This window comes from Mercenaria mercenaria, chromosome 5 (genome assembly GCF_021730395.1).
Source record: "Mercenaria mercenaria strain notata chromosome 5, MADL_Memer_1, whole genome shotgun sequence".
Taxonomy (NCBI): Eukaryota; Metazoa; Mollusca; class Bivalvia; order Venerida; family Veneridae; genus Mercenaria; species Mercenaria mercenaria.
In genome coordinates, this window is record NC_069365.1 from 80,639,062 (window position 1) to 80,661,945 (window position 22,884).

The 22,884-nt window shown below is 32.3% G+C and overlaps 1 protein-coding gene across 2 annotated transcripts; it reads right to left on the reverse strand.

The window, feature by feature from the left end:
- Window positions 1–10,172: 10,172 nt before the first annotated feature.
- On the reverse strand, window positions 10,173–22,482 carry LOC123557755 (E3 ubiquitin-protein ligase XIAP-like). 2 transcript variants are annotated; one of them, XM_045349422.2, is made up of 7 exons: window positions 22,121–22,482; window positions 14,708–14,790; window positions 14,288–14,341; window positions 13,895–13,969; window positions 12,406–12,465; window positions 11,734–11,962; window positions 10,173–10,452 (listed from the first exon to the last, which is right to left on the reverse strand). In XM_045349422.2, exons 2-7 carry the CDS (start codon window positions 14,729–14,731, stop codon window positions 10,337–10,339), a joined length of 558 nt encoding a protein of 185 aa, XP_045205357.1. In that variant the 5' UTR covers window positions 14,732–14,790; window positions 22,121–22,482; the 3' UTR covers window positions 10,173–10,336. The 2 variants fall into 2 exon arrangements, with proteins under 2 accessions (XP_045205357.1, XP_045205358.1); XM_045349423.2 differs by lacking the exon at window positions 22,121–22,482 and having other exon boundaries at window positions 14,708–22,068.
- Between the last annotated feature and the right edge of the window lie 402 nt (window positions 22,483–22,884).

A 22,884-nucleotide genomic window follows, 5' to 3' on the forward strand; every position in this document is an offset into this window, starting at 1 on the left:
AAAACAGTTACCTCTGTTAAATTCTGTTTCAATTTACTTTCTATGTGAAATTTTATGCAACTATATTTTTCTCCCCAAACACCATTTTATGCATAGTAAGTCAACGCGTTTTCTAAAAAGCAAATAAATATGCATACACATGTAATTGAGTTCAATCCATGTCACGTAATGTATAAATAATTAATACATTTTTGGCAAAATTCCTCACTTTGAAATACTTTTATCAATAAAATTATTTAATGTTGAAATTATATAGAGGATATTTATTTGTTTCGGTTCTTAATTAAAATATTTTTCACAAACTAGAGGCATGCTTCCTTTCTTTTGAAAAAAACATTTTGTTTTACTTTGAAAATATCAAATATATTCTACAACTGTATCAAAAAGTATTTGAAAATATGTAAAGAATCTGTTTGTGTTTTGAGCTGCAATGTATATGATTCACATAAAATTCCACACAGAGTATGGTGTTAATAAGGTTTACAGTTATATGTATTTTCTAAAAATCTACCGATATCGTTATTATATAGGTCAGTGATATTGTACTTTTTAAATACCAATACTGAAGCCTAAAATAGACATGCATGTGGTATGATATAAAAATAAATAATGTATTTTCGGAAAAATAAAACTGAATATTTGATTTCGCTTTTGCGTTTAATTTTGCAATCTATATTGGCCAGTTTTAGAGGGTATATATTTGTTTCAGTGAAACACTGAAGTATTTTTCTCCGAGAGAACATTAAGTTTAAGATCACATAGAGGAAAGTCAAATATCATTGTCTGTCATGTTATGCATACATGTCACATGCTGTTATTTATATGCATTTAAAGATATTGTCCTATCATTTTGGACCTCACATGATTACCTCAGCAGATTAACTTAGAGCAGTTTCAATAATTACGCGTTGACCAGGTTATTTGGCTACAAAATTAATTTTGCATGAAACAAAACAGCCAAGCTTAGTACAAATTCAAAAACAAAAAGTACAAAGTCTAAATTTTAATACTGTTACAAATATTTTATGAATAATGTTCTTTCGATTGCATGAATAGAAGAACAATGTATTGTCAACAGGTACGCAGTCGATATCAATTACCGGGTAGTATATTTTGTTATCTTATAATATATCAAAGTATAAAAGGCTTTATACAATGAACATTATTGTCAAATTAACCTTACTGTGAAACTGCGCTTTATATAGCTTTTGATATAACGTCGGCGACAGGTACAATATCAATATGCTTTTGGGTTTTTTTGGGTAATTTTCTGTCACTTAGTTTGTTGTTATATATAACTAATATTTTATGAAATTGACAACTTGATATGTATAATTTATTATCTTCAGTTCATGCACACGGAGTAAGAAATGTTTTGATTTCTTGACGATTCAATATTTGAGGTCAATAATAGAAGACACTTTTACGACATAAATTGCAGTTTGTAAGTACCAAGTGTTGATTTGAATACAAAGTCATCTTAAGACATTTTATATGAAACAAAATTTTTCTGGTAAAAAATTCAAAGTATTCGAAATTTTAAGTTCATGTTTAAAACTGATAACGAAACAGGTTTAAAAGGGAGTTCATTGGTTTATAGCTGAATGCACGTCAGACTCTATAGATTGTTTAAACCAAACAATAAAACAGGCAAAGAAAATTACACTAAAAGTCATTTTGATGATAATTATTCGCTGATTTGATCAGTATTTCAGGCGGTAGTCATTTATAGAGTTTTATGTTATTTCGTGAAGCACACTGTAATGCTCATAAATAAATGTTTGTCAAGTATTATTTACATTTTAAATTGAATGGCTAAAATATGAACTATATAAACCTTTGTAGGTGTTGCGTTTTTAAAAACGGATCATTGAAGTATAGTCGACGGACCATTTGCATTAAGTTACCTCTTTTTCAATTCCCTTTGTGCTGCTAAAGAACAAATTGTTGTATAATGAGACTAGCTGTGTTAGCAGATCACCTTTTGCCATGCCCTTAGGTGATCACTCAGTACAAGTTTAATTGTATATTTTGTTTTATCATAATTATATATCTAAAATTGTCAGAATCTTTCTGTAATATACGAGTCATTCTTTGCAGCTTTAAACATGTAAATATAAGAGCAATTTCCAAAAGCCTATCGAAATATTTTGTATACTTGCCAGTTTGTCATTCCTAAAATAACAAATAATTATTATGTAGCCTAAATGTATGCCTCAGAATGAAAAAAAAAACACATATTACCTCATTCGATCCGCTTTGTGTATATGTTATATACAAACATCAAAATATATTCAAAGCAACGACAAGACTTGGACACTCTAACGTAGAAATCTACTCTTACACATTATACCCTGGAGTAAATAATAACGATTAGTTACATAAAATCAACTATCTGGTATTGTTCTCTCAGCGTTCCCGCACGCGTCAATTGAGTGGCACAAACAAATAAACAGCGGAATAATCCTTGCTCAAAATATATGAAATTACTTAATTCAACTTCTTTTATTAAAAATTATATTTACAAATTGCTTAGCGTTATTTACAGTTCCATAAAGCTTTGGCTAGTGGTATACATACATTATGAAGAAGTGTACTAAGGCAGTAAAGTAAAATGCATGTGATAATAAAAAATGCAGAAGACATAATTTAATGTGAATGCCATATTATTGACAATTCCAAACGCTATGTTCATCATAACATCAATCCACTTTCGTTTCAAGGAGAAATAATTTCTCTCAGATATGCATAAAAAGTTTGTACTCTGAAAGTGACTAGTGTTACAAATGTATTGTCATAAGAATTTTGCAAGATATTCTTATAGGTAACAAAAATATTGTGCAGAAAGTAGTACACCATTGCAAAGCTTTAAGATAATAATACAGAAAAATTACATTTTTTTTTCATTTTATTTTTACCAATATCTAACCTATTTGCACCCACTTTATCATTTTAAAAAAGTCATATATTATAATACATTATATGCCAATCTAGGTGGAAATGAACATGTTGAAAAAATTCAAACAAACTGTGGGCGAGTATCTTTAATTATACACAAACAAATATCCAGTGTTAGTATTTATATCCATTCAAACATCTTCCATAGGGAATAATAATTCTTGTTAAACATCAGTCTTTACTTTACCACTTGGTCTTCGTCAAAACATGAAAAGTCATCGATACAGCTATATAACATCCACTAATAATACTTGTTTTGTCTTAATGACGTGACGTCATTTCCTGAAAACACGACGTCGAACGACGTAACGTCACTTCCCGTATTATTTCACATGCGTTTGTCAGTCAATTTATATGTTATATTTAATATTGCAGCCATTTGGAAATTTTGTCCCAAGTTTTTTATCCATTTCTCCTCTACTATCTGTCTGTTAAGGCGGCCTTCATGGTATAACTTTTGCAGTACTTCCACCTGCAAGTCCCTTTCAGTATGAGCTACAAAATGGCGATTGATAGGCTTGTCAACCTGCTGTCTGATGTCACGTAAATGCTCACTTATTCCCTCAGTTTCCCCAACATACATGTATACTGTTTTATTGTATGGTTTGCATAGTAATCCATACACCAGATTGGTATCACTACAACTGGTATGTTTTACTGTCTTGTATGTGTATCTGGCTGTGGTGTCAGATACCTCCTCTTTAAACATCAGTGGGCAAATATGGCAGGAACATGTATCAAGAGAAAATCTAAAAGCCCTGTCAGTTTTGCCATGTACCAACACATCACCATTTTTTTTATCTCTTCTGAAGGCTAACAACGGTGGTTCCTGGAAGACAGTTCCCATACGTTCTGAACTATAGAATACTTTTTGAAGTTTTCACAGGATGTTTCGTATATATGGTAACATTCTAGAATAGGTCAGCACTTATAGGACTCCCTTTTCTTCTGGTTCAGTCTTTTTTGTTTGTAATAATTCCTGCATATCTAATTTATCGACCCGTTGCAGCTGTTGTTCAAGGTCTTTACTAGTGTATCCTCTTTTTCTTAGGTGTTGTTTCAGTTCTCCTCTATGTTTAATATGGTCAAATTCTTTTCTAAAAGTTCTTTTAATTCTTATACCATATGCTAATGCCTTCTTCGTATGTGCCGGATGACATGAAGTTTTAGAGCTCTCTGATGCTTTTTGTACCGTTCAGTAAAAAAGTGTTACCTTTCTCTAAACTAACCAGAATGTCTAAAAATTCCAATTTCTGATACCTCAATCTCAGTTCAACTTTTCTGTTCTGGTTAATTCATTTGCAAATTCACTAAATTGCTTCAGCTTTTCATTGCCACCTGTCCATAGCCCAAATCCATCATTAATAAATATTTTGTAGAACAATAACTGTACCTCGATATTCGTCGGTCAAATCTGTTTCTTTATCATTTTCAGCAGAATATATTACTTCAGTCATTTGTCTCCCGTGAAGATTCAATATATGGAAGCCTCCAATGGAAATGCTCAGGTTAGCTCTTATTTTTTTTTGTTCTCTTTATTTGTTTGTTCTTTTTGTTGACATACGTTATGTCAAATGGTGACTTTCCTACATTTTATGGTAGAAGGAGACCCTAGGTTACCCTCCTGATATGACTTTGTCTTGGGAAAACAAACAACCTTTCATAAACCAGCATCAAATTATCCAAAAAATTGTTGGAGTGAAAACAACAGGTCACCGGCAATAATCTAGTAAAAATCAGCCTCTGCATTTGATAAAATTTGTAGCATATATTCCTAAAATATTACCGTTAGACAGTAACAGTTAAATTGTACAAATGTACCATTATGAGAATAATACCACAATTAATATACTGCACGTAGCCTACATTCAGTAAATGTTCTTATTGATTTTATACGTTGTTGCTTTGATACTTCGTTAATCGTTTTACTATATTTTGTTTAAGGATTTGTACGGTCCAAGTCAGCCTTCCCTGCCAAGTGAAGGCCAGAACAATCAAGAAGTATGTTGTTATATTCATTGAGTTGACATGTTAATTATATTTCTTTGATATTTCAATGCATGTGTATTTTCGTTCAATACATAAGACTTTAAACAATTTGGCACTGTTATATAATTTTCTATGGATGCGGAAACACAATAATAATGGAATGTGTAGAAATACAAAACGTACTACTTCAGTTACTTACAAGGGTTAAAAAAGTAAAATGTAAAGATGCCTAAAATACCAGTGTATAATTTAGTTCTATGAAAATTGTGATTGCATGTATTTCTATTCCATTTTAGGATCCTAGATTGGCTATGCAGCAGTTAAACTCCCCAGCGGTCACTTTTAACTGGAGAGATATAAAATCTAGGACACGCACAGCTAGTGTAAGCGCATATATATTTAGATTATATATCCCGTTTAGCATGGTACCTAATGTTATTAATGATTTTATAAACTGCCTGTCGATTGATAATTACCAAATATTCTCTTATTAACGCCCTCGAGGAAGTGGCGGGAGAGGGAGTGCGTTTATAAAGGTCCCCAAACTTGTTATATATATTTAGTAAATGAAAATTATAAATCATACTTCTATTGAATAAATTTTAACAATTTATTATAGCACTAAGTGCTGGAAATTGCTTATGGCCTTACTTATTTTTCTTTTTAAATATGTGGGGTATGTTAATTAGTGGAATGGCCTGTGTCTTCACTTCTTCATTACTGTTTGTCCTCCCGTTTTTATTTCGACGAGAGTGTGTGTGTGTCGGGGAGGAGGAAGGGGGTGGTAGGGCGAGAGTTGAATAATTCTAAATGTACAAAAAATAAAGAAGCAGATAGACTTATTTCGCTTTCAATTCCTGATTTGTGATTTGTGCTATAGTGTTTTGTTTTATGGTCTTCCCTGTTCTAAACAAGAAGAGGTTGCCAGCATCAAAATGTATGTTGTTATTTCATCTGAAAATAGACAAGCATTTGATTTAAACGTCCGTCCGCCTTTTCTTTGTCCTTCAGATAGGTATTCAAGCAATACCGTTCAGCCATATTCAGTAAAAGCGGTTGTTTTGTGTGTTAGATTTACTTTAATATTCAATTTCCTTTTATACGCTCTGGATTTCCATCCCAATATTGATTAGGTTGAGCATATTCTAGAGGTATTCTTATAGCTATTTTTAGTCAGAGATACGAACCCTTGGCGTGACCATTCGTGTTCCTTTCTTAGGATATCGTATTAGGATTGCAGCCGCAGACCGACCAAAATCTCCATTTCAGCAGAGAGGGATTTGTGACGACCGTATATCATGTAAGTGCTAGTTATAAGATTGAATATTGCGTATAGACTTGTAATGCTATTAATAATTATATATAAGCTATTCTTTGAAAATTATGCACACACAGTATTTCGTTTGCAAAAATGTATAGGTCCAATGCGTTAGTGTGCTTAATTCTAATAGAGGTTTGACCATTTAGATTTTAAATTTAATTTAAAATTCCATTTCCTGTTATATGCCCTGGCTTTCCCTTGCAGTATTGATGAGGTTTATACTATTGTATTTGTATACTTGTTGAAACGTGTTAAGTTGAGCATGTTGTAAATTTATAAATGATATCCTTTTAGAATGGCCGCCAATTTTAATTTGCCACGGACAATAATTGGCAAAAACGTCAAGTACTTCTACAAAGGATTTGGACTTAAAAATCGTACTGAATGATAGCCCATATCTACCATATAGCAGCCAACAACTTTCATCATTCTAATCTTATTATTTTAATAAATATTGCTATTATAATATTCTGTTTCCCATGGGAAATGGCCGATTTCCTATGGGAAACGGTCATTTCCCATGGGAAAATTGCTTTCCCATGGGACGGTGTTTTCCCATGGGAAACATTTGGGAAATCTTTCCCATCGGAATTTCCCATGGGAAAACCTTATTTTTTATTTTCATATAAACTATTAGAAAAACATCATAGCTGTTTTATAAAAATACTTTTATGGCACTGGCTAGTTTATTTGTTTAAATAAAAGATAATTTAGTTTTCCCATGGGAAAGAATTCCTCTGGGAATCCCATAGGAAATTGTTCCCTTGGGAAAAGTTTCCCATGGGAATACTTTCCTATAGGAAACTGTTCCCAAGGGAAGCGTTTCCCATGGGAATGCATTCCAATAGGAAATGTTTTCTGTATGAATTTTTCCCTAGGGAAGAGTTATGCAAAAGAATGTAGACAGCCTGCTTAGTTCGAAAGGGACAGCGCAAATCTACAGATCCCGTGGTCGTGAAATCGGTCCTCGGGCGAGGCGCCATCCGCACTATCTTCTCCACGACGAATTGATTAAAGACATTGTGTTTAAAAGCGGAAGTGTTATAAATTTAATCCTTTTTTAGGCTCGCTAAATAAAACAAATCGTTGACGCTTAAAGATTTTCTACTGGGGTAACCATGTGAATTCATAACAAACGTAGTGATACCAACATGTGCGATATGTAAACCACAAAAATGTTCGTGTACAACAACATGAAAAACAAAAACCTAATAAATAATATACGCATGTTTTCTATGCATTTGCAGAAGGCAGAAGAGAAACTCCATTAAGGGTTCGGCGAACCTTATGGGCATAAAGAATTACATATCATGAAATCTTTCACCGGCTTCGTCAGAGGCAATGAAAGGCAATAAGAAAGTTGCTTTGCCGAAGAATAATATAAAATTCTCATATAACATACCCGCAACATGGCTAAGAAGATCTGTCAGGAGCATGGAAGAGCTCTCGCAAGTAAATGATCGCAGGCCCGGTTTACTTGAATCAGTGCAATAAGAAACATCTTTACACCCTCTTGCATCATCTTAAACGAACTCTACATTTAGAAACATTGCCAGTATTGTTTTATTTATAAGGACCAGAAAATATATATAGAAAACCTAACTGCACTAAGTCCTTATACAGGAAGAATTTTAACGATCACCATACGACACTTACAGACTTCTGTTGTAATAGTGTATAATGCATATACTTTTAGCTTGAGTCTGTTCATGCGAGAAGGAACCCCTTACGCGCATAAGCACTACCTTAAGTAACTACATTTTTGAAAATAGAGACAGTATGAACTCAAATGACAAGACCATATACACCATCGAGTCTAAGTACCTCGATAATTTTTGTGACCGCCGTACGAAAACTTAAGAATACTGACTAGACTGTTTACCTTGTTGTGAGAGTATCTTTAAATGTGTTAAAAGTAAGTCTTAGTTACGATATTAGAATTCATTAAATCATTTTGCAGTTTATGATAGTTGCGTAGTTGGTGTTATACTGATTGCGTTCTAGAATTTTGCAACATCACTACACGCTCTAGTAAATCTTAATTATTGAGAAATAATTATTGCACTTTGTACATCCCCTCCTCAGTGAGGAGAAATTTGCAATACTTAAATTAAAACAATCTTTCTATTCATAAATCATGATATATATAACGATATGACTATCCTAAATTTATATGAATTTATAAAAAATAATTATATATCGCGATACACTCATAGCTGACAGCAAATATTTAAAACGTAAACAGAGGGTAACATCCAGTTTTCTTTCTGCCACAGGGTGAGAAACATTTGCAGCCAGACCAGGACTCTATAACGTTCTAATGCTCTAGTAACATGGGTTCATTTGCTTGTAAAAGTAATAGATTTAAAGACTGATCAGTTTGCTCCTTCAGTAATCGATTAAATCATGATAGCTGCACAATTTTGTAATTTTGACAGTTCTACTTTCACTTTAAATTTAGAAATCCTGCAGTTATTTGATACTATTTGTTCTCTACAATGTTTGTTTAATAACTCCCGCCGGTAGAAGTATTTATTTTTAACACATTAATTAACATCCATAGAATGTTATACAACCGTTTCGGAACAACTGAAATAATCTATAAGCAGATTTATATAGAATATACTGAGATTCACATTAACATACACTGAATGGGAGATAACCACTACTTTACATGGGCCCGAATAGATAGTATAATCATGCTGTAATAATGAATCGGGTAAATAGCACTACAAAAATCATGCACTACTCAACGTTATAAACGTTGTTAACCTGAAAACGTGTTTGTGTAATAAAGCAAAGGTCAGTATGTAAGTTTGAATGAGACCGGCAGTAAATTTAAAAACACAAGGTAAAGTTTCACAAAATTTACATTACTAATTCAAATAAATTCACAGCAAGCAATGACTCATTCAACTTTATTGGGAAGGAGAACGTGATTTGCCTCTCGCGTTGTCCACATGCAGATTACTGCGATTGTGTGCTTGTTTGTTTTAACATCTTCCGAATATGGATTAAAGTATCTTATATAGAGAGAGCTAAATATCGGGAACTCACACTTGTACCCCACCGCTGTGGGTTCGATACCTCGCTTTGGGTTAGAATTTTTTTCACCTGCGGAGGCCATCCATTAATGCCTGAATTAATGCCCGAAGTGGCATCCGGGGTCTTTCTCCACCATCAAAGCTGGAAAGTCGCACTATGACTTAAAATTGTGTTGGGGCGACGTTAAACCAAACAAAATAAAGCTTAATATCTTCAAAATATAGGGCATGAAGTATTCTTTACTTTTATTTATCTAGAGATATTATGTATTGACTGTGTTTATGAGTCCAGCATGCTACGCGTATTACTTTGACGCTGTTTCATCATTAAAGGTTACGGAACACGCAAGGTACTTTGCTAAAATCATTTGCGGACAGTATTCCGGATTAACTATCGAATTTCCATAAGTCAAGTGGAGCCTGTTCATGGTCAAACCTCATCATTGGTTATCTCTTCGTTCTCGGAAGTTATGTACATATCTCTCCTAATGTGCTGACGTCAAAGTAAATCTCCGTCAAGTATTGGTGGAATCTAAGATTATGTCAACCTGGTACGTAAAACATATTTTAATATTTCAACTTGTAATGCGTCAACCACATTGGAAATATATTCTTGATTCTCGGGTAATTAAAAATGAACATTGAATTGATTCAATGATCCCAAAGGACTAGATATAATAACAACACGAAGTCGAGTTATGGGTGACTCTTTACGTTAAAGAGTCATTAAATCTGACGATCCCAGAGAAAACGGTTATATGGGCACCTTTATACAGTCACCACATTATATAGAGGCGAGCGATGATAATCGTGTTTGGGGGTCTGGTATTAGTTTCTTAACGCCACATCGATAAAAGGTTAAGAGGAAAAACTATTTGTTTAATGGCTACAGTTTTATTTTTAAATAAACTTATGCATTTCTTAAATAATACTAAGATTTTGGTTTAATTTTTATAATAAATAATGAAATGATTCTCTATTCCGAGAAACCGCTTTAAAATTTTCTCTGCTTTTAAAGCTCTTTTCATTCAAAGCATATGAATTTAAACAGCTGATGATGTTGTTGTCTGGGATCGTCCCCTAACTGCCATTCGTATAATTCTCCTTCGCATTCAGCACAAACGACACGGTCATTTGTTCCTGAAAAAAAGTATTACTATTAAAAGATGGCTGTTAGACTTGCTTAAATGTTTGAAGTCACTTAATGAGGTATATGCTTAAACAAATTAAATTTAATTTTGAAAACGTTGGATTAAACGTCCGATAGACGCACCACAGGGAGAGTACACATGTCTAATGATCTCAAGTGTGATCCCCAAGAGACATGAGGCGACGATTTGAATTACATTTGAAGTCTCTGAAACATATATTCAAGTTAACCTTTACCCTGCTAAATTTCTATAATGAACTTGTCCATCTTTCAATTTGGACAATGCCATTAACTGTTAAAAGAGGTGCTTACCAAAAAGATACTGACTGAATAGTGAACATTGCAGATCTTGGTCAGGCTTGATCATGATCTACACTGGCCACAAACTTAAGGCAGAATCAATCCTGTCCAGCATGATAATGGTTAACTGTTCTAAATAAGTGACTACTGGTACTGAACCCAGGAATTTATACAAGGTAAGTGACATGACACACTTGACAAAAGTGAAGAGTTTCCCGTTAAAATATTGTACGTTCCTGTTTGGTAAGTTGCATAAAAGATTTTTTAGAAAACTACAATATGTTGATATCTTATCCAAATTTGGTTGCAAAGAGTGTTATATCTTAAGCAGTCTATGGTAAAAGTGAGATATAATTGATATAACCGCGATAAAATGGTAATAAGTCCAACAGAATGATTTCATGAGGGTGTAGTTCGCGCACGGCGTATAACCAATGCGAGGTGTTTTGATTGATTAAAGCAATATTTGCTTCGCATTAGTTTGATTTAAAATATCGTAACATAGTACGGCAAATACAGCATTATTTGGCTATATACACTTCCATAAAAGGGAGGCATTGCAAATTTCACATAACTTTCAATAGTAAATTCAACTTTTGTATTGAATTTCTAGGTTTTTTTCTAAATGTGTTCCTTCAGTTTCCTGTACGTGGAGGTTCATTATTTAAGACACTCTCCACTTGATAAATTCAGTAGCCAAACATTTTATCATAGAACTGTTCAAAACTGACACTGTCAGGTATATGTTTCAATAGAAATGTATTATTTTTACAATTTATAACCGAAGCTTCATTTACTCAACAAAAAAGCCTTATTTTGCCTCGATTTATCCATACCATGCTATCCTCCAACAGTGTCCAATTTTTAAACTATTAATGGTTCTATCCCATTTCGCTACAAGTAGGTAAAAATAACTCAATGAGACTGAACTTTAACCAGTATACCTACTTAAATTATCAATGAAAGCTTACCAGTATACCAAAATCCAGCCTCAGCCAAGACCTCTTTATCAAGGAAAGGTACTTTCCAGTCGAAGAATGTGTCAAGTCTTCCTTCGTAGCTGGAAATATCATACAATTCACATCTTCGATTTCGTCCATTAAGGTTTGGAGCGTTCAAATTGCTGAGTGTTTGCACGTTTCCAAATGCTGGCTGAGTCAAGTGGTCAGATCGAGTGAATGGAGGCTGTACATAATTTCTCTGAGAATGTTATTAAAAAAATAAAAAATATGTTGTGATTGACAGGTGATTGATAAAAATCTTGCAAGATAAGCTGAAAAAATATCTAATGTTTTGAATGACTCGTATAAATTTATAAAGTTTGGTCATGAAAAATGACATTTTAATCTCTTTCTCTTATTGGCTGTTTCACACAAAATTCACTTTGTTGTTCTACTACGTTGTCTCTGCCCCGCCAACATCGTTGCACAACTATATAGATTTTGACATATTCAGAAACAAATAGAAACCATGATTTTAATGATGCGTTAGATCTGTGAACAATCATATTATATTACTGAAATTTAAAATCTTTCGACCGTGAGATGAAGCCTGATAGTGTGTCAGTGCAAGTTATTATTAAAGTTAATATTGATTTCTTTAATAACTATTAACATTATAACAGATATACAAAAACTACGTACTGAAGCTATGCTTGTCCAGGAGTTACCTCTGTTGGAAGAAACTAGTGGGTCGTTTTGTTGCTGCAAGGCAAGTAGAAAATCCTAGTCAATAACATTCAAGGATATTTGTCTTCTTGCTTGCTAACAAATGTGCGTTTTGATTTACTTTACATTTCATAATGTTCAATAATGTTCAATCAAGTTATTTACGTGATTACGGGGGTTGAAATATACAGTTCTTTCATGTGAAGCAGTATTTTCAAATCGACATAATTATAATGACATTGAAAATAATAATACTAAAGACAACGTATTGGATTAAATCTATTGTTATTACACAAGTCATATTATTCTAACTTTCCATGAATTGTTTGCCTACTTTCCGAAAGCGAATGCTGTTTATGAAGTAAATTTAACATCTTTGACATGATTCCTTCGAAAGACTGGATTCATTAGAATATACAACATGTCAGTAAATAATTAACACATATCCTGACATGTAAAACTAGATTTTTAACAATTAGATCTTTTAAATCTCTTTTATTCACAATTCAAATTCTGGAATTTCAGAACTTTCCGAAATGGAAATGGGAAGCTAACATAAATTGCAGAAATTGACGTCATATACTAGTACTAGGAAAGAGTTTAAAAGGTGGTCATAATTCTGTCTAAATTCATTATAGACTTATGTTTGGCTTATTAATCTTATTATTAACTACGTGTAATACGTTTCGTTTCATGGCAACAGTTATAATCAACAATTGATCAAACTTGGTAGGAATTACACTGTACTAATCTCAGGTCAAGTATCTATATTGTCAGGATATATTATAATGGAGCTTTAAACAGTTAGACCATATATCGTTGTGATATCTATTTAAGGTAGTTCTGCACGTTTGATAAACTGGAAGAAACGGCGTAACGTCATTTATCCGGATAACGTAGGATAAAGCCTGGATTCGGCGTAATGAAATGAAAAACTTTTTATGAATAAATGGCAACCGGTGAGTAAATGTATTACAACGATAACGATATTATATTTCTAAAGTTATAATATGATATTAAACGTCTGATGTGTTCAATAATTCTAAACAAAAATGTCTTAGAGTCAGCTTGAAATGTGCGGATCTATTTAATCATGGACAAACATCTCAAATCAAGGATACGGGCCTATACATATTATTTCAACATATTATAGGTCATGTGTTCATTTACGACTGTGGGAAGTTTCATTAATATCTGCATTTTAGAAAAAGTTCTATTCGCAAAAATGTTATCAAAACTGTGATTTTCCAGTAGACTGCTTTTTCCTATGGAAACTTGTGTGAGGTCAAAATAAAATCAAATCAGCCTATCTTTTTCATTGGCTAAATTTTCTGAGTACATCCTGAAGTTTTGAAAAATCAAGGTTTAATAAAATTCTACATTGAAGAAAAAAATCGATTGAACGTGAAGAAAAGCTGATTCAGAACAAAGTCTACAGACACCTGTTACATAAATTTGCACGTACTGAAGCTATGTCCGTCCACGTTCTGGTGGAAGAGACCACTTGGTCGTTTGGTTGCTGCAATTCCAGATGAAGACCCTAAGAAATAAAAACAGACATATTAAACTAAATTTAAATGCTTTTGAGGAAGCTTTGGTATCAGCTATTCATGTGCATTAATATTTACAGTAGTTAAACACAACATACAGCTTAAATTATTTACACGCTCTCACATTCTCAGCCCCTAAAAATCTACATATAAATCTCTTCTAGTATATAACATACAAATAGTGCCTTGCTACTTGCAAACTTTCAAAACTTCAATTAATTCAGCAAGTAAATTACAACTGATATGTCAGGTATGGCATTTACTATTTTGTCTACTACATGTATAAAGGGAGATATTGAACAACTTACTTTCTGTTCTTGCCCTTCTGCTATTGGGTGAGAAGGAGACAGATCTAGAAGATCCTGAAGTAAAAAGTATCATTAAACTAAATCTTTAGCAGTAATCTTACGTATAAAATCAGTTACTCACAAGATCAATGATATTTTTTTGACCAAATGCAAAAAAAAATATAATGTTTTAGGTTTTATAATTTCATACTCTGAAGTGTTGTTTTTTTTTAAGAAAATAGTTTACAGAAACAGAAATTGGTAAAACATGTGGTATAAATGATCAATCGATTTTGAACATTAATAGATACTGTAATTAATGCAAATAAAGTAGTATTAAAACCGAGGGGTTATACAAATATTCTTAGACAAACCAGTTCCTGTACTGTAACAACTATAACTGTTCTATTAGAATCTAGAAAAGAAATGATAAAATCTAACCTGGTTCACATCCGGTGCCGTCATTTTACAAATGCTGTAAGCTTTTTATTGTAATATTATCGTTTCCTCCAAATGCACTTTGTCTGTTAAGGAGGAAAATCAATTACTCAAGTCAAGTCAAAGTTACTTAAGAGATTTAAAGACTACGCAGTTATACAGGAAGTGTAACATCTCTTAACTATTCATGACAATATAGAAAAGTAAAAGAAATAAAATTAATACTGAATGGCAGCAATAATCATATATTTGTTAAGACTGAAATATAACTTGATCAAATGAAATATTGTGCGTAAGTTTACTTCCTATTATTATACTGGAAAACAAATAATTATCAAAACGCTTAACTGATAAATTATAACGATTTATGTTTCAATTAACAACTTTGATTTTTTGACAGAATCCTTCAGCTGTTTTATTCGTTTTATGTCACAAATATAGCACTGACTTGAACTTTGATACATCATTAAATTATTTTCAAACATGAAAAACGTGAAAGTCCAAGCTGAGTAAAGATGTTGCTCATTAGTAGTAAGGACACACGATATAAGATTTTAACGGTAACTTAGTATTTTATTAGTAAGAGATAAAACCGAAAGCAATTTTAAACTGTAATAGAATTTACAAAACGTTAAATTACTCACATTTTGTATGATATGAAAATAATGGGAATTCGGTTTTCATTCTAAATGCATTGCTTTTTAATTGTTTGGAACATTCATCACTCCGGAGTCTCATGTGATTCTAAGTTACTGAACGGGCTATGTATCGTTGCATAGATATCATTACGATGAATTTCATCAGTTTTTATCAGTTATTACGTATCTGAGGGTAAAACATCACGTCTACTAGGTATTCTTAGCCCGGATGATTGTTTGTAAGGGGCCGACCATTTGTTATTTTTGGGAGAGGGAGGGCGGGTCGGGAATGGGGGCTTTAAAAAAACACCCTGACTTGGGTTTTGCTTGAAAAAATTATTCTGGTCAACATATTGAAAACAAATTTTGACTCCCAAATCGCTGGAAAAACCTGGCTTCAAGACAGATTTAAAAAAAAAATCATTTCTATTACTCTAAAAGCCATATCCTTTACTTTGAAGCTGCTTTTAGATGAATTATTTTATAAATTACATGATAAGGTTAGAATATATATCATAACAATGAATATAACACTTTTTCTCTTCATAATTAAGGAGGAGCAGTATTTCCATCAACGCCCAGCCGAAGGAGAGTGGAGATTGATTTTAAAGTGTTAAAGCTGTCTAGTGTATTTTTTCTTCAATATGTTATACTGATAATTTCAGTATATCTCTAGGCAAGAATGATTGAAAATACAAAACCAGATATCAAAATAGAAAATGTTTTAAAATGAAGATATATTGATATCAATATCATTTACCTGCGTTGTTACTTTTGTTATACCCGCCCGCTTAGCTCAGTAGGTAGAGCGTTGTTCTACGGATCACGGGGTCGTGAGTTCGATCCTCGGGCGGGGCGTAAGTTCTCCGTGACGATTTGATAAACGACATTGTGTCTGAAATCATTAGTCCTCCACCACTGATTCATGTGGGGAAGTTGGCAGTTACTTGCGGAGAACAGGTTTGTACTAGTACAGAATCCAGGAACACTGGTTAGGTTAACTGCCCGCCGTTACATGACTGAAATACTGTTAAAAACGGCGTTAAACCCAAAACAAACAAAAAAAAACAACTTTTGTTATATGACTTATACCGTGTTCACACTAGCAGATCTGTTTTATTTTTATCAGGCACTAATTGGCAATAATTGGTATTTGACATTTAAAACCCATCAAAATATAATCTAGTTTGCATCCACACTAGGCAAAGAAATGTGGTTTAAATATATACATGCAATGTTGGAAGTTAACAAATATTTTGCATTAAGCAAAAAAGGTAACATTTTTTAAGAAGGAGGCTAACAGAAACAAGAAGGAGTCATCAATGTTTAAACTTCTGTGTTCATCTAAGAATTTCTGTTCATTCCATCTATAGTCCATTTTGAGCATCAGCATGACTCCATATCGCAATTCAATGTTTGTGTTTCATCAACACTCCAATTACTTTTGCCAGTCATAGCATCAATTTTTTGGTACAAAAGAGAAACACATGGTATTCTTCTACCAAAAGGTAAGATCTGTGGATTTGGTATTGTAAAACCAGTTATAACTCACATGTGCGTTCACACTTGTAAAATAATGTAGTATTACTTTTTAGTATGGTATTAAAACCACCTCCCGAGGTAGTTTTAATGCTACATTACAGAAACCACTTGACCTTTACATAATTCACGGTTTAAACCACATATAGTGTGGATGCAAACGAGTTTAAAAAATAAACCCAAGTTAATATAGGATTAAAAACGTAGTCTGAACATGGTATTAATTTTTAAAACGCGTCTAACCTTGTTCTAATTATAACTAAATATATGCTGTGTTCGATTTTAAACTTCATTATACTAGAAAAGGTAGATCGGAATATTTCGGAAATTTAATCACACTACAAATTATTCGTGCTACAATAGGATATTTTATATTCATCGCGAATGATATTCAGTGATATATTACGTATACATGTAACGTCTGATTACATAGAAATTAATCATGATAAAACATACAATAACAAATTTCTGAACAATTAATATTGATAAGATACAATTATATACGAACGGGAAATTTAGATTAAACTGATCAAAGCAGATAAAGTCAAAAACAATCTACGCATTAACGTATTGATAACACCACTGATTTAAATCTGTTAACACTTTGCAGTAATTTGACGATTTTGTATACAACTTTAAACAAAATACTGACCAAATCTGAGGCTATGGATAGTACTTCAGTGTTAGGATACAAGGAAATACGGATAAGATTAAAGTAGCTGACTTCAAATTTCAGCAATTGTGCAAACTGTTTCTACTTCATATTAAAATTTTCTAAATTGCATGAAGCAAGCTGTGTGACTATCCATTATTATATTAAAAAGTTACGACAAATCAAGTACATCCCACCCACCTCGAGTTAAAAGGATATAATAAAAGTTCAATATAAGATACCAGAAACTCATTATTTTGTATTTTGACTGTTAACACTCCTTATGAATGCCTGTAAAAGTTTCATGTTTAAGTTCAATTAAACAAGAAGAAGAAAAAAAAAGAAATTAAATTGGAAATAAAGATAGCAGGAACTGTCATATGACATGCACGACTATTTGACTTTCTTCTGTCAGACATTTTTTTCAATATTCATTATCTGTTATAAATGGCCATATGATTGAAAATACCTGTATTGAAAAAGAAGAGTATAAACAAAAAACAGGAGAGAAAAATAAGAATGACAAAGATATGGATGTTTTATCTCCGCCTGGGGTGTTTTAATTAAGACAGCTCATTATTTCTCCATTACTGTCAAAAGCTGAACATTTAAGTTTATGTTGTTCTAATTTGTAATTAATACTTAGATAATCTACATTTTTCAAATCGTAAATATGCATACATGTTTGGAAGGAATAGAAACTGTTTGTCCTAGAGTCAAAGAAATGTGTATACTTACGCTCTTTTCATATCACGCTTTGTAGAAAAAAAATGTTTTTGATTTAATTTTTACAAATGTATAAACGAGTTTTTCCATACCATTAGATGACTTACGTCTGTTTCATTTTCTTATTTTTTACGAATTCCAATGCTAATAATATATCTTTTAAGAAAGTAGTGTCTTTGCATTTCATTTCGGTACCATTTTTGTTAAGAGTACTGTTTTCATCATTTTTTGTATTTGGAAGTTAAAAAAAAAACGTTTTGAAGATTTTGGTAGTTTTTTCAAACTTGATATAGAATTATTAAAAAACAAATTAACATGTTTATATTTATTAATGGAATTTGAATAATGTAAACAAAAAGTTAATAAACTGACACAAAACGTCCAAAATTAAATGAAACAATATTTGAGAGTGTTAGTGTTAAATATTTAAAAGATATACAGATATGTCAATATTCATTTCACAGACATGATAGAACAAGTAAAAACAAAATTAAAGTATAAAAATCATCATTTCGAATGGAAATCAAATCAGTGAAATATTCTTAACAGACTGTACACCCCAGTTCATGTATGAAATAAAATGAAATAAAGTAAAACACTTGCATGAAATATAATAAACTAATTATACAAATGTATCAACTGAGTTTTCAATAAATTTACCGAGTGTAGTTAAATAGTTAGGATCAACTGATTATACTTCCATACAATGTAAGAGAACATACTAATCGGCATTTATTGTGAGTGTCTCTTCTTTTCCCATTTCAATAACTTACATAAAACATACTTAATATTGCGAAATATAGTTTAGAGGCTTAGGAACCGAATACGGTCAACAAGCATTTCCTTGTGAAAATACATTACAGTATTTTTTTTATTATTTTGAACTTGTCATATGAGGCCAAGAAACGTACGTTTCAGAAACGAATGATTTGATACAAAGAAAAGAATGTAGTAGAACTGTTATTAAATACAGACAAAATAAATAACATTGATAAAGTACAAAATAGTGCTAAAATGAAATTAAATAGGTTAATAGAAAATTGAACAGCCTGCAGCCAGAAGTACATTACACAGAAGACAAAATGGCCGTGCTGAAGAAATGGAACCGTAGATATGGGTCATATACGTACATACATTAACGGTTAGATACATGAAATAAATCAAATACAAATTAGGCTAGAACGAGACATGAAAATGGATGAAAAGGAAAATATATAAGAAAGGAAATTGGAAAGAATAAAACATGAGACAGTAAAAGCTGGAGCATAGACACAAGTATGAAGATAAAAACAATAAGTAGAACAATCGCTAAAACATTAACAAAAGACACAAGCATTACTCCCGCACGATAATTTCAACGACAGCATGTTTATATTATTGTCTGATAGGTATGGTTCTTATGCAACGTTGAACTCAAAAAAGGTTGTAAATTACAATGGTTAGTGCATACTGTAATGTTATACAAAAACATTTTCTGTATTGATACGTTTTAATGGAAAAAAATCATAACTATCAAACATGTTATCGTTTGAGTTATCGTGCGGTATTAATATATTGAAAAAGGTGTATCAGAAAGTGAATTAAGACGGATACTATAGGTGAAAGAACAATGTATAAAAATATAATAATCCATGATTGCAAATAAAATTCAAACAGTAAGTGACGGAGAAATGTTTAAACACTTTGACGTTTCATTACAATAGAAAAGCAAACGTCTCTTACAACTCAGGACAATAATGAACCTTAAAGCAATACAATTTTGTTATTAAATACGAATTCCTTTCAAATTACATATTTGTTTCAGTTCGTTTTGGTGAATTTAAGTTCATGTTCAGCGACGAGCGGTTAAATATGATAATATATCTTAAATAGCTTTGATTGTTTTCAAAGATGAAATAATTTGACAATAAAAAATAAATATGAACCCACAGCTGTGCAAATATAATGGCCCTTTAATTAATGTGCCTTGGGCCTTAAATTGTAAAGTTACCTCTTCTCTTGGAACTACTTTAACGTCTCTCACTTCATGAAATAGACTTTTTCTCTCTAATGAGGCAACTGAACGCTACTAAATCTATGCGCATGTATGACCAGCTGTACAAATGTGTATAGAAACATAGCATTAACATTTTTAATTACCTGGACCGTTCTTTTGACCTTTGAGAACAGTGTTCTAAAATTATAGTGTTGACAAACGCATAAATAGTACAATGTTCTCCGCTGGTGTCCAGCCCTATTTATATTATTGTTTACAGTGAATAGTAATCAGGGTCTGCTTTACATATCAAGTGACTGTTCTGTCTAAAAATAACTACAGTCCGCCTACTGTCTAAACATTCCAGAAAACTACTCTTTTTCAATCCATTGACTTAGAGTATGCGCATAATATTCTGGGTAGTCATAGGAATATGACTTACAGCATGTATGATTTAGCTTTTATTTATAATAATTTCATAATTTTCCGTCGGCCGTACATTACTTTATTGTCCTTACTGTACTCAACAGGTGACACTAGAACTATACTAACTCCATACCTCCATAAAATTATGACGAATAGCAATGACATTAGACACACTATTAGATGATCAGTTAGATTAATATATAAAACATAACATTGAAAACAGTTAAGTGTAAACTCATGCAGCTATTGATACATGGTAACTCAAAAGGGAAGTGCAACTTCGTGCTGGCCGCTATGCGGTAAGTGGTGCCATTTTCGAGATTAAACAATTTTTCCTCCAACCTTACTGTCTTCAAGAGATATAATATGCTCTTATCCTGACATCGGATACTATTCTGCAAGACTTAGTGTGCATTTAATTTAGTAGATTGTCAGATTGGTATCGAGATATATGCACGAGTTCTGCAGATTTTGCGCGACATCTGCCGTGATGTATTAATCCGCAAAATAGCCCAAGTTATCATTGTGAAAACAGTTATGTTTAATCATGATAAAACCAGTCAAGCAGAGATTAAAAATATGTGGAGGTAAAAAATTGTTGGGTATAGTATCGTGTAAGTATAACTTAATGAATAGTCATGCCTAATTGTATAAGCTGATTTGCGTGCTTGGTTGTACTTGATTACCCGCTTAGAGGTGTAATGCATAAGACTTGATTTTCCGGCTGGACTTTCCCATCCCGGGTGATTGTTTGCGAGTCATATTAATCTTGTTGCAACAGACTTAGCGCTTTAAAACATCATATCTAGTCAGTATTCTGGCAAAACAAAACGAACGGACGAAATCAAATGTATAAATCTGGGAAAAGATGTCGATTTTTATATCGTACCTAATGCGTTGTTATTTTTTTAGAGTATAATCACAAACTTGACACACTGACCTATATAACGAATACTTTGATTTTCGGAAAATGCTTTCGACTATATGCAGATCTTAGTGTATTATAATTTTAAATGTGTTAGTAAACTGTATCATGCATTATTTACTGCAGAAAGAAAACGATTAAAAATCTGGATATTTCAGACATTTGATTTTTCCAAAGATTTAAATTAATTCATTGATATTGGTAGGAAACATTATCTAATAACTTTAAAGTATATATGTACACATTTCAAATCATTAAAGATGGTTCAGTATCGCTATAACAGTGGCTTTGAATACATCTGCGGATGTCTCTAAATTGTTTTTTTTTGTACTTTTAGCATGTGTAAATGTTCTGCTCGAGGGCGTGGACGGTAGCATGCATTTCCACTACCGTCCATGAACAGGCTCAATCAAACCGAGCCTGCAACATTTTCATTTTTGTCGTGTTGGGCGACCTGTGAAGTTTTCACTTTTCTCTATTTTATGATGATAATACAATTGTAATGAAAATAACTACGTAAGCTATGTGTACTTACCTTTTACAAATCTTGTTTAAGTTAGTTCCTTGAAATGCTCTTTACTCAAGAAAACACATTAGAAATATATCAGTATAATTATTATGAGATATTAATTTCTTGAACAGTTCCTTGTCCAACAAAATCTAGAAACTATCCGTGTTAAGCAAACATTACATGACGTGGACATTAAAAATATATTGTGCAGTCGCAAACTTAGGAACTTTGCCAATAAACTATTGGGTATTTGTGTACTTACCTTTTACAAATCTTGTTTAAGTTAGTTCCTTGAAATGCTCTTTACTCAAGAAAACACATTAGAAATATATCAGTATAATTATTATGAGATATTAATTTCTTGAACAGTTCCTTGCCCAACAAAATCTAGAAACTATCCGTGTTAAGCAAACATTACATGACGTGGACATTAAAAATATATTGTGCAGTCGCAAACTTAGGAACTTTGCCAATAAACTATTGGGTATTTGTATATCGAGGATTGAATGAAATGAGATAGTGTTCCACTGTTTTAAAATATACTGTGTCTTACCTTTCATTACAAAAACATTCGCGGAGGCAAAAAATAGAGAGACGAGAGATACGTCACAACGCAAGTCGTAACTCAACAACATCTGTTCGACGGTTGTTGCGGTATCGCTACATGTGAACTTAATTGATTCTATACTTGTATGTGCCCTTTTTGTAGATTCCACGAATGCACAGTTTGTCCACATGTAATTATATATGATAACCTGAATTATTCGTTTGACATAACATCTGGCATT